This window comes from Osmerus mordax, chromosome 17 (genome assembly GCF_038355195.1).
Source record: "Osmerus mordax isolate fOsmMor3 chromosome 17, fOsmMor3.pri, whole genome shotgun sequence".
Lineage (NCBI taxonomy): Eukaryota > Metazoa > Chordata > Actinopteri > Osmeriformes > Osmeridae > Osmerus > Osmerus mordax.
The window spans coordinates 10,872,489-10,885,219 of NC_090066.1; the positions used below are offsets into that span (position 1 = coordinate 10,872,489).

General features: G+C 48.2%; 1 protein-coding gene across 2 annotated transcripts in view; it reads left to right on the top strand.

Moving 5' to 3' along the window:
- anks1b (ankyrin repeat and sterile alpha motif domain containing 1B) overlaps positions 1 to 12,731 on the top strand; it is a 222,899-nt gene that overhangs the window by 51,783 nt on the left and 158,385 nt on the right. For both annotated transcript variants that reach the window (XM_067254093.1, XM_067254092.1), the window contains exon 2: positions 5,513 to 5,593. In XM_067254093.1, coding sequence (XP_067110194.1) covers positions 5,513 to 5,593 — 81 coding nt within the window. The remainder of the gene's footprint in view (positions 1 to 5,512; positions 5,594 to 12,731) is intronic.

Consider the following 12,731-nt stretch of genomic DNA (forward strand, 5'->3'; position numbering starts at 1 on the left):
ATAATAATATATATGTGAGAGAACAAAGGTTGTGCCCTTGCCGAAGGCAAAGCACACCCAATAAACACAGTCACTGTGCCTTAGTATTTGGCAAATTTACTATCTCAGTTTTATTATTTGTATGATAGATGTGTGTGTTTTGTTTGTGTTTCAGAAGTATGTCTGTGTATTATATTGAAGCAGAAATTACTTAAGTCTCGCGTCCAAGTTTGATAGACATTTCATAACATGGTCAAAGTGTGGAAATTCCTGTTTTGCTGTCTTATAAATTCCACAGTGTAAGCTTGTTGCTTTTGAGTGTGTATTATGAGTGTGTGTGTGTGTGTGTGGGGGGGGGGTGTAACGTGTAGGCTGTACTGTATGCTCTGGGAATACATTGCATTAGTTTTCTTGCATTTTGCAGTCAGTTCATATCCACATTCTATGATGTGTTAGCATACAGTTTGTGTGTGTGTGTGTGTTTTTATACCATATATGCATAAATGTAGCTTTGAACCCCTCTGCACTGACTGTAAATATCCTTTGATGTTTACATTTGCTTTGTATTCTGACAGGAGCCTTTGATGTCAAGTATGTATACAGTGTACATGTGTGTGGGTGTACATTCAGTGTTTTCCACTGCAGGTACATGTGTTTCCTTGTGTAGGTACAGTACGTGTGCTGTCTGCTTCAGAAGCATATGGTAATCTGAGAGAATATTATCTGAGAGAGATGGAGGGAGACTGAGAGAGACGGGGACATAGAGGGGGAAAACGGACGAAGGAAGAGATAGAGACACGGTGGGAGAAAGAGAAACAGAGACGGAAGGAGAGAAAGAGAGATGGAGACAGAGAGAGAGAGACATACAGAGAGATGCATGCAAAGAGAGAGACATACAGAGAGATGCATGCAGAGAGGGGCGTGTTTTTGGAAAACAGCAGTGTCAGTTCTGCAGGCTTGTGTAAATCCGCAGGTGGGCTGCAGAATTTTGCATAAATTTACACATACACACTCATGTGCACACTATATTGCAGACAGTACAGTAGACTAAATAATTCCATTGATGGGCTTCCCCACTCCCACTCTGAACAGATGATACCAAAATACATAATCAAGCGGAGAATAGTCATTGTTTTATTTGTGAAGTGCAAAGTATAACAAAAGGTCATACTGAACAATTAAATTATTTGGACATGGCAAGCAACAGCTATGTAGACATGAAAAATATTCTCAAATCAGTCTCAAATGAAGACAAGAACAACAAAAATAGCAATGAAACACTTAACTGCAGTTCCAGAGCCCGTAAAGAAGGGGAATATAGACAGTAACAATAGAGTACTACATAGAATCAAAGTGTAAGAGTGCTGATGTGATAGGATGAGTTTCAGTAAGAGATGACTTCTCTCTTTCTCGGGTCAATTTGGTGAACTTCCCCACAGTCATATAAATATATTCTCACTTGAGACACCCAGGAGACCGTAGCTAGCAGGACCTTGATGGGGTACGATATTGTCATGAATGACCTTTGAAGGATAGAAACACCATTACCATATGCTGTACTCTAGAAGGAATATTCTACAGTAGCTATCTTTGTGCATGTCCACTCCAATGTATATAGGTCTCTGTAACCTACCCACTTCATTAAGTCAACCATCAAGTGCTAGGCATTGATGGACCAATGATTCCCAGCCGACTGCTAATGAACCCTTTTGATAGTCTTTATTAGGGAATGTACATTATATTGTGGTGATGAACTTTGGACCTAGGAAGTAAATAGAGCTTACATTGAGGGGTTCATATGATCACTGTGGTCACCCAGATTAAAGTTGCTTGTTGAGAAGACTGATAGCCTGGTGGAAAAAAACTGTCAGTGAGCCTGGTAGTCCTTGCCTGGTTGCTCTGGTAACGTCTACCAAACGGCAGCAGTGAGAACCGTCCACAAGCTGGGTGGCTGTAATATTTTAGGATTCTCCGTGACTTTCTCAGGCATCATGTGTGGTAGATGCCTGGCACAGATGGGAGGTCGCAGCCGATGATATGCTCCACTGTCTTTACCACCCCCTGGAGGGCCATCAGTCATACAGCCAGTGGGAATGCTCTCAGTGATGCACCTGTAGAAGTCGGTGAGGTTTTTGGCAGACATGCCAGACTTCTTGAGTCACCTCAGGATGTAGAGATGCTTTTGGGCAGTTTTTACTGCCAAGTCCAATTGCCTGGACCGGGAGATGTCATCATTGATGAACACAGGATCCTGAGTTTGGGAACGAGCTTAGTGGGCACATCTGGGTTGAATGCTGAGGTGTAATCTATAAATAGTATCCTTATGTGTACCTTATCCAGGTTGGAGAGGGCGGTGTGCACAGTCAGGGTGACGGTGTCATCCATAGATCTTTTGGGGCGCTATGCAAATTACATGGGTGGGGGATATTTTCAGATTCAATGCATGATACATCATTTGAAAGTTTACAATCTGCACTTTCATGATCTGTAAACAGAAAAATTACAATGACCTACATATGAACCAAAATACCAGCACCTGTCACAGTGTTTGTATGTGTGTCTTTGCTTGTACGCTGCATTACAGTGGTACAATAACAGTTTTGCATAATATCACAGTGGCTTTGAGTTGTTTGTGTATGTGTGCGCAATTTATATTCCACAGGTCAGGTTAATTGATGTGACCCTGCGATGCTGTTTACTTATCAAAGGTGGTGCAAAAAAGTCTATATACCACAAACAGGAAATGAAAAAGGCCCACTTTCTGTCTCGTCTTATCAGTTATGTGTCAAATACACCTGTGTGAGCTCCTTCAATATTGTTTCCTGTGTGATTTCCTGCTATGTTATTGTTTTTTTCTGAGCTAAGAATAATATTAAGAATATTATTAAGAATATTATTAAGAATATTTTTTTTTGCATTCTCTATACATTCACATTATGTTGTCAGAAGTGGCCCTCATAGTATTTATTCTTCTCATGTTACTTCTATCAGTATTATTCAGAACAGTGTGAACAGCACAAACCACATAGAATCTAATCTCTTCTAAATCTCTATTCAATTTGATTTGGGTCATTCATATGGTCCTAAATTGGATGCATGCATGATGCATCCACGTGCATAAAATGTTTTGCTAGGTGACCTCAGTCTGAACAGTCAAATTGGAATTCATGCGACATTTACGTCACTCTCGATCAACATTTGTCACAATTCTGTGCTGGCCGGAGTCACACTGTGAATACAAACATGGAAGACGGCTTCGATCAAGGTGGTTCATGGAGGGACAGTGAGGTGTTAGGCTATCCCTAAGAAGGATTAGCGGTTTCTGAACAAGCAAAACTTGAGGAGTCGTATGTAACTGGTAATCTTTGTTCACAGTGAAATCTGATATGCTGATAATCTGAGAAACATGCTAGATTTCACCAGGAACTCCACCTTTGGGAGTAGCAGTTGTCTCTCTTGTACCCTTGCAGTGTAACCTCCAATGAACTTTTTGAAATCTTACCTTTAGATGACTGTAAAAAAAGGAGAGAGTAAGAGATTATAATGGGAGGGGGCTGACGAATACTGAGATTGACATGGTAAATTGAAGAGAAATGGAGAGGACAAAGAAAGAGAGAGAAAGAGAAGGCGTACACAGGGGCTTATGTGTCTGAGGTTAATTGGGGTAGGATGTGTTTCTGCATATTCGTCTAATCTCCCACAGAGTCGGATTCTGTGTCGTGCTGAAAGTTGGAAGTTCGACAAGCACCCCTTCTGCTTTATCTCATCTAACAGCGCTCGCTAATTCAATATGAGTTTTGCTTTTGTGCCGTCTTCCGTTAAGGGAGAATAGAGAACAATAGCACATGGGAAACAGACGCTGGGAATTCAACGTGAGACAGAAAAGAATATGGATTGGCGTGTGATAAGGAAGCGAGGAATCATCCTGGGTGTCAATTGGTTGCTGGTATTCGCTGTAATCAGTGGCGCCATCTTGGTTTTCTCTTTAAAGGAGTACTTTGTATGCCTCTCATTATGAGGTGAAAAGCAGGCCTGCAATGAACAGGAAATGAACAGCAAACTGTTCTGTTGACGTTACGGCGTCTGTTTTCGCAGGCGTGTATGTGTTAAAAGCAGCACCTCTTTTCCTTTTTTTTAAGCAGCTTCGTCAATTGCTGTTTTAACTATGGCGCACAGCCCCTTATGAACTCAAGGACCAGGGAACATCACTATGACACACACACACAAACAAGTGCGTAAGAGCAAAGCCTATACTGTATGTGAGGTGGTGAAGGATTTGCTTTTGTGAATCAGTGTTTGTGTATTGTTATCTGGCCACTTACTCCTTGGCACATAATTCAGCCTTTTCTCTGTCAATGGTGTAACCCAGGGCCCTCTTCATTTCCCTCTCCACTTCCTTCCTTTGTCAGTATCACCTATTACTTATTGCACTTAGTTTTCCTCTCTCTCTCTCTCTGTCTCTCTCTCTCTGTCTCTCTCTCTCCCCCCCCCATGTGTCACCCGGACTAAGTCAGTGCTGGAGGGGGTCGGGTGCATATTCAATACACACACATACACACACAGACCCATCAATACATAGCTGCAGTGTTTGCAGTGGGATCAGCTGACTTGTCTGTGCTTTTCTCTCCCCTTCAGCCCGTTAGACTACAGTCTGTTGTGCTGTGTGTGTTTTATATGGAACACAATAAATCCAGAGCACATACATCTGCTGTAGGGCATTCATAGACGTGTTTATCCGTGTCTTAGGGGTCTGGTGTTTATGAGCATGCTTGTCGTATTGAATTGTTTTTAGCGCCTTCAATATGCACTGAAAGACTATAGGCCTGGGTTTGCTCTTTGATTTTATTTCAGACTGTACAGTGAGGAACCACCCTCCCCTGCTGTGATGAATAGTTTTCTAGGGCAATTTCTGTTTACGCTGAGGACACCTCGACCAGACATGTCCTATTGATTTGTGTGTTTGTGTGTGTGTGCTCCAAAAGTACAATATAGCAGACCTTGGGCATCCCTTCCACCTGTTATTGTGCTTTGGTAGCTGAATTCTGTTTTCACAGCTGGAAAAGAAAGAATGATGTGAAGTTCATAGACAAAAATAAGGTTACGTGCAACTCTTGGCTCTAGGTAATACACTTGTGGATGTGTGTGTGTTGTGACAACCACCGAGATACACGGGTCTGAGACACATGCAATCCAAAAGACAGAATTGAACAGTCCTACATTACTTTATCTGACTGAGGTATTTGTGTCATCACTTCCAATCGCTAAGATTTTTTGTTCCTTTTTTCCGGGGGGGGGGGGGGGGGGGGGGGGGGGGGGGGCGGGGCAACTGGCCCTTCAAAATTCCTGTGCACGTCCCTGCAGAAGTGTCTTGCTCAGGTGTAGGTGCAGTACTGTACGTGGTTGCAAAAACCAAATACTCAGCAAGTTTTACAATGACTAATAGGCTAAATAAAGAAGAGTGTAGAAGGCTGGTAGGGTCACTGTTCTGTGACGTACTGTATTAACTCCTGCTGTGTGTGTCTTCTTTCCTCAGCATGTGGAAGGGCTTGAATGTAAACTGCTCAGACAGCTCAGGATACACACCCCTGCACCACGCCTCGCTCAACGGACACAGGTGATCTTTTTTCGATGTGTGTGTGTGTGTCAACAGCATATGTTTGTGTGAAATCTTTAGAAAGTCATTATAACCAGCTGCTGTTCTTTGTAAGTCACTGAATAATATTCATTCATTCATGCAATATTTCCTATAAAGTAATAAAAAACACACATACTGTAACTAACTCGACAAACGTCAAATCACCAAATATCATAAATCTCCTCAACACAGAAGTTTTGTTTGTTTATTTATAACATAAGTCATATATAAAGAACAAAAAATATATACACTGTTAATAGACATCAGAGAATGCAAAGTTACGTCACTGTAGGTTAACGATACGTCACGCCGTGTTGCATGTTTGGACGTCGCCGCCATCTTTGCAGGTACACGCCCTTTCCAGCCGGCAAGTCCAAATATGGGAACTTAAATTCCCATGGCTCCTGCCTTAATATCTTCGCCGTCCAATCGCCAATTTTATTTCTGAAAACTTCCAGATACTCGTGACAACATAGGCTAAAAGCAAATCTAATTTGATTAAGGGGTTAATGGGCGTGAATTAATAAATGTATCGTTATCCATAATCTTTTGCCCAAGCAGTCAGAGAGGATACCATGGCATGGCATGGGAGATGTCCTACAGTTCTAGATGAGCTGCTTCAAATTGAAAACTGAGGCAATATTTCGAGTAAAGACACGTTTCTTAACATATGTTGTCAATTTTGTAAATTAAAAATCTAAACTTTTTTTTTTACAAAGCATTTGTTTGTTGAAGTAACGCAAATTTTACACAATCCGGCTTCTGCGTTTGTGACAGGCAGCTACTGACCGTAGTAGCCTGTATGCCTCGTTGTTTGCAGATTTCTGTGAAACTTGCTAAATAAACATTAGCTAGCTACACTATGTAGGCTATCCTTTAAGCTAAATATCTATAACTTGTTTGGACAATTGGATTGTCGAAGAAAGTCAAACCTTCTTATCATCCACTAATCACTAGAATGGTCATATCTTTCTAACAAAATAATATATTGTAGAGATCTCAGTCACTATGCAGAGAGGTTTTTCTGGAATGATCACTTTATTACTTCTCATCAATGCACGTAAATCACTGCTACTAAACCGTGAACACGAAGAGGTTCATCAACCAGAAAACACACCAACTTATTCAGGTTTCCCCGCCCCCCGGCTACTCTGCCAGCCCCCCCCCCCCCCCCCCCCCCCCCCGTAGTGCATAGCAACTCCCACATGAGCTTCCGCTGCTGACAGAGAGCAAGGACACCAGCACACAGGCACACATACATCACAATGAACATGAACTTGAAACAAATCTACACATACAAGGACACTACATTACCCCCCCACTACAAAGTCCCTCGTCCCCGAGGGAACAAACAAAGTCTGCATAACGATGGGGCAGTCTCCTGGCCCTTTGTGGACGTGAGGCGGGGGGTAACAGGCTTAACCCGGGGAACACAGGGACCAAGTCCGGGTCACCCCCCACCAGGCTCTGGCTGTGGGGAATGCGGTGAGTGTGTGTGTAGTGCAGGGGGTTGGGTGCGTTGGGTACCTGGAACCTGGGGTAAGGCATTGCCTTGATAGGGGGCCAGTCCTGTCTCTGTGCAGTGCAACCTTCCGTCCTCGTGGCGGTAGCTGCATCCGATACACCACCTCCCCCATCCGCTCCAACACCCTGCAGGGCCCCACCCACTGACTGTCGAGCTTTGGACACCGGCCCTTCTTTCTTTGTGGGCTGTAAACCCAAACAAGCTCTCCTGACCCCCCCACCCCCACCCCCTACCCCATGCCCGCACGTCATAATTGCGCTTTTGCCTTGCCCCAGCACTTTCCTGCTGTACCCGGGCAAACGCATGGGCAGACTCAAGCCTGTCCTGGAGCCTCCTAGCATATTCCAGGCCTGGGGAAACCACAGGGGCGTCTGGAGGCCGCCCAAAGGCCAGCTCTGCTGGTGTGCGGAGCTCCCTCCCTAGCATGAGGAGTGCTGGGGAATACGTGGTCGACTCCTGGACTGCAGACCGGCACGCCATGAGCACCAGCAGCAGATGCTCATCCCAGTCTCGCTGATGCTCCGATGTCAGTATGGCCGGCTGCTGACCCAGTGTGCGGTGAAGCCTCCCCACGAGCCCGTCACTTTGAGGCCTTAACGGGGTGGTGCGTGTCTTCTGTATGCCCAGGCGGCTGCACATGGCAGCGAACACCTGGAACTCAAAATGTCTCCCCTGGTCGCTGTGCAGTGTGTCAGGCATCCCAAACTGGCTGAGTATGCCTCCAAGCAGGGCATCTGCCACAGTCTCTGCTTCCTAGTTTGGGAGGGCTTAGGCCTCTGGCCACTTTGTGAAATAGTCAATAACAGAGAGGATATAGACATTACCCTTTGTTGTGCGGGGAAGCGGGCCCATCACATCTACAGCCACTCTCTCCATGGGGGCCCCCACTAGATGCTGCTGCAGCGGGGGCATGTGACCGACCTGTTGGGCCTTTCCGTGCAGTGCATAAGTCACACCGTCTGCAGAAGTCTTCTACGTCCCGCCGAAAGTGGCCCCAATAAAAGCCTTGACGGAGGCGGCAGAGCGTTTTGGTCACACCAAAGTGGCCTGACCCCGAGGCTCCGTGCATGCCCTGCAGTACAGCTGTCCTCAGGCCCTTGGGGACCACCAGCTGCCAACGCTCCTCCCCTGTAGCAGGCTCTTTCCACGCCCTCTGCAGCACCCCGTCGATCAGACGCAGCGAGTCGAACTTTGACCACAGCCCTTTAGTGGCCTGTGAGAGTCTTGCCACCTCTTCCCATGGCGGCCTCTGCTGTGACTCCACCCACTGATGCACAGAGAGTAGGTCGGGGTCGAGTTCCTGCTGTTGCCTCCATTCCCCCACGCTCACCATCTGCAGCTCCTGGCAGCCAACCACTTCAGCCCGCCGCACTGCCTTCTGTTGCTGCTCCTCCTCACACAGCTCATGCTCCCGACCCTCCCTCCGTTCACAGTGGTGGCACCCGTCTGCAGCACACGGGCGACGGGAGAGAGCATCTGCATTGCTGTGTTGAGCTCCTGCCCTGTGCACCACTGTAAAGTTATAGGCCTGGAGCTCCTCCAACCACCTGGCGACCTGCCCCTCCGGCTCCCTGAATGACATCAGCCACTGGAGAGCTGAATGATCGGTTCTCACAGTGAAGGGCAGACCGCACAGGTAATATTTAAAATGGCGCACGGAGAGCACCACTGCCAGGAGCTCTCGCCGGGTCCCGCAGTAGCGCTTCTCAGCCTTGTTGAACACCCGGCTGAAATACGCCACCACCCTCTCCCCGTCTGCACCCACCTGAGACAGCACTCCTCCAGCACCCACCCCACTGGCATCAGTGTCCAACATAAATGGGAGAGAGGGGTCAGCTGGAGCCAGCACAGGGGCATCGCTGAGGGCCCGGCGCAGCTGGTCGAACGCCCCCTGGCATGCATCTGTCCAGATAAACTCTCTGTCTTTATGCAACAACTGGAACACAGGGGCAGCGATGCACGAAAAACCCTGTACAAACCTCCGGTAGTATGAGGCGAGGCCCAAGAAACTTTTCAAGTCCTTTTGAGTGGACGGGACAGGCCAGTCTGCAACTGTCTTTGTCTTGCACAGTGCTAATTCCCTCCCGCCCCACTCTGTGTCCCAGAAAAGTCACCTGCCGCTGCATAAAATGGCACTTATACGGGTGGAGTTTCAGCCCTGCTTCCCGGATCCTCTCCAGCACGCGCCGTAATGACAACAGTGCGGCATCGAAAGAGGGTCCATGTGCCAAGATGTCGTCCAGATAAACCAGGCACTCCTGGCGTGGGATGCCAGTCAACACCTGATCCATCAGTCTGGCAAAAGAAGCAGGGGCGTTGCACAATCCAGAACTGAGGAACTTAAACTGCCAGAGCCCACGTCCAGTGCAAAGGGCAGTCTTTGATCGGGCAGATGGGGCGAGAGGCATCTGGTAATAGCCAGAGCGAAGGTCCAGGGAGGAAAACCAGGCAGAGCCTGAGACTAAGTCCAGAGACTCATCCACGCGGGGTGGTGGATATGAGTCTTTCCTAGTTACCCCATTCAGTGGCCTGTAGTCAGAGCAGAGGCGCCACTCACGATTCTTTTTGGGGACCATGACCACTGCAGCTTCCCAGGGGCTATCTGGCTCAATGATGCCTGCCTGTAGCATGTTCCCGACAGCTTTGTCACACGTCTCTTGCCGTGCCAGCGGAAGCCGGCTTGGACGACACTTTATCGGGCGGGCGTCCCTGGTGTCAATCTCATGCTCCACCAGCTGTGTCCGCCCAACGTCATCCTCCCTCAGTGCAAAGCTGTCTTTAAACTCCACTAAGAGCCTCCACAACAGCTCCTGCTGTTGTGAGTCCAGGTCACCACAGTTCTCCATCCAGATTTTCGTGATGTCAGAACGCATTGTCTCCTCCTCCGTCTGGGGCAGCAGGGCCGGAGACGAGCAGCCCATGCTGTTGGGGGCTGGCACTGCCAGCAGGGGTGGAGGGGAGTTGGTTGCTGTCACCTCTGTCTCCAGCTGAGAGGGAGGCGACTGAACAGCAATGCTGTGGGCGTGGAGGGGTTGCCTGTTAGGGGAATATGCACCCTGATGTTGTGAGGGGTTTTGGAAAAGTGGGTGTGGCCTGCGGCTCTGCCGTGCCAACTTCTCGTGCCGGCAAAGTAATGGGTGCAGCAACTTGTGGTGTCACGGCCGACAACGCGATGACAGACCAGTCCTGAAACCTCAGCGTGCCTCTGCCCAGGTCCAGCTGACAGCCCGTGGCCTTCAAGAAATCCAGTCCTAGTATGCACGGGTCCTGCACGCTTGCCACCCACACTGGGTGGCGGACAGCTTTTCCCCCCACAGTCAGTGTCATTTCTCCCCTGCCTTTCATGGGTGCCAGCCTGCCCGTGACTGTGCGCAGCTGCACAGTGGTGGGCTCTAACTGAGTCCAGCCTGGCACCACATCAGGTCTTACCAGCGTCACTGTGGACCCCTTGTCCACCAGAGCAGAGCAGGGAACCCCCTCTACGGTCACTGGGACGTGACAAAAGTCCCCAACACAAGTCCGCCCCACCACTACCACAGGCTCCGTGGGGATGTTGTCGTCTGCTTCTGGGGGGAGTGGGCCCTGACTCCCCCGTCCGTGCTGTCGGGCCCTTCCTGCAGACGACGAAGAGGATGGGGCTGGGGTCCGCACAGCCTCCCCTATGCGGCCCCCGCGTAGTTTCTCGGACCCTTGGGTGCTTTCAGGCACTGCCTGAGGAGATGACCAGGCTGGCCACACCCCCAACACACCCTGGGTGATGTGTGCGGGGTACGGGTTGACTGGATAGACATAGCCCGAATTAGTTCCGTCAGCTCAGATGCCCATGCTGGCTTTTCCAGACCAGCGTTGGTGCCCACTGCCACTGTTGTTAAGGGCATGCTCTCACTGTGGCTACCTCCAGCTGGCGCAACCCACACAAACTCCCTCTCCACTGCCAACTCCAATGCAGCCTGCAGAGATCGAGGGTGCTCCAGCTGCACGTGCACACGCAGCTCAGTGGGGGACAGAGCTCTGACGAACTGGTCTCTTGCCAGCTCGCCCTGCACATCAGGTGGCATGTGTGCGTATGCCGAGTGAGGCTCTCAATGTCATTTGCTATTTTTCAGCAGTCCAGGCTGCACACATTGTCCAAAGCGCCTCTTTAATGCAGCCACAAAAGCCCCATAATCATGCCTGTCCTCTGGGCTAACCAACAAAAGGCATTTTAATGCATCGTCTGTGAGGCACATAGCAAGCTGCAGGGATTTCTCTCTTTCCGTTCACTCCCCCGCGTGAGCCAGCAACTCAAACTGTGCATGGAAGGCCTCCCAATCTGACTTACCCCCGTACTTGGGTGTTTTCACTGTGGGCCATGTACTACGGGCGTCGCCATGATTGACGTTGTTATAGTCACAGTCCGCCCCTCCCCCTCTCTGCGGATGCTCTGCGCGGGACTTTGACATTGCACCTGCAGCCATGCCAGCCTCCAAAGCCATCCTCGCAGCCGAATCCCGTATCTGAGATCTTGCCTGTTCCATCCTTTGAAACTCCTCAGACCATCGGGCAGGACCACTGTCTCCCTCCTCCTTAACTTTCACGCCAGAAAAGTCCTCCTTACGTGAAGCCATGTCCCCCACAATAAACGTAGCCGCTAGCTAAACTGATAATTAACTACCAAAAACTAAACGATAACGAACTTGTCTCCCGAGCTCACTCACTTTAGTTAAAGTTTACTTCTGACACCAATTGTAGCGATCTCAGTCACTACACAGAGAGGTTTTTCTTGAATAATCACTTTATTACATCTCAGAAAACACACCAATTTATTCAGGTGTCCCCGCCCCCCGGCTACTCTGCCCACCTCCTGAATTTTGTAACTATCCGTCGTAATTTCGGATTACGTCAACTTCGCATTCTCTATTAACAGATGTTATAAGTAGCCTACTCATGAAGTTACATTTACATTTACATTTATTCATTTAGTAGACGCTTTTATCCAAAGCGACTTCCAAGAGAGAGCTTTACAAAGTGCATAGGTCACTGATCATAACAACAAGATAGCCAAAAAAAATTGCGAGTAGCCAAAACATGAAGCACACATTGTGAACAACCAAAGTAAGTGCCAAAGGGAAGAACCATAAGAGCATGTAGTTAAACAAGTTACAATTAAACAACATCAACAGCTATAAGTGCAAGTGTACCTGTGGAAAAAAGCAAGCAACTGTAATAAAACAATATATCACAGCGAGAACAAAAATTTAAATCAGTTACCACTAACCACAAGAGCAACAAGTCTCTAAGCAAGAGTCATTGTGATCCTTGAGGAAACAAGTTTAACATAAAACTACAATCATACATGTATTTCTTGTGATCTACTACAGTAGTGAGTGCTGGGTAGAGCTGAGGTCATTTAATTTGACCCTCTGTTGTCTTGGAGATAGTTTATCTCAGCTCTCTGGTAAATGTCAGGTTCTGTCCTCCTCTGCCACCTGACCCTCAGTGGACATGTGACCTGTCAATCATCCCCCAGTTCTGTTGGTCCCCTATCGGTGCTCCCCTCTTCTCTCCCCTCCCCCTGGGTTAGTACCCATAGCTGTCTCCAGCAGGGGGACT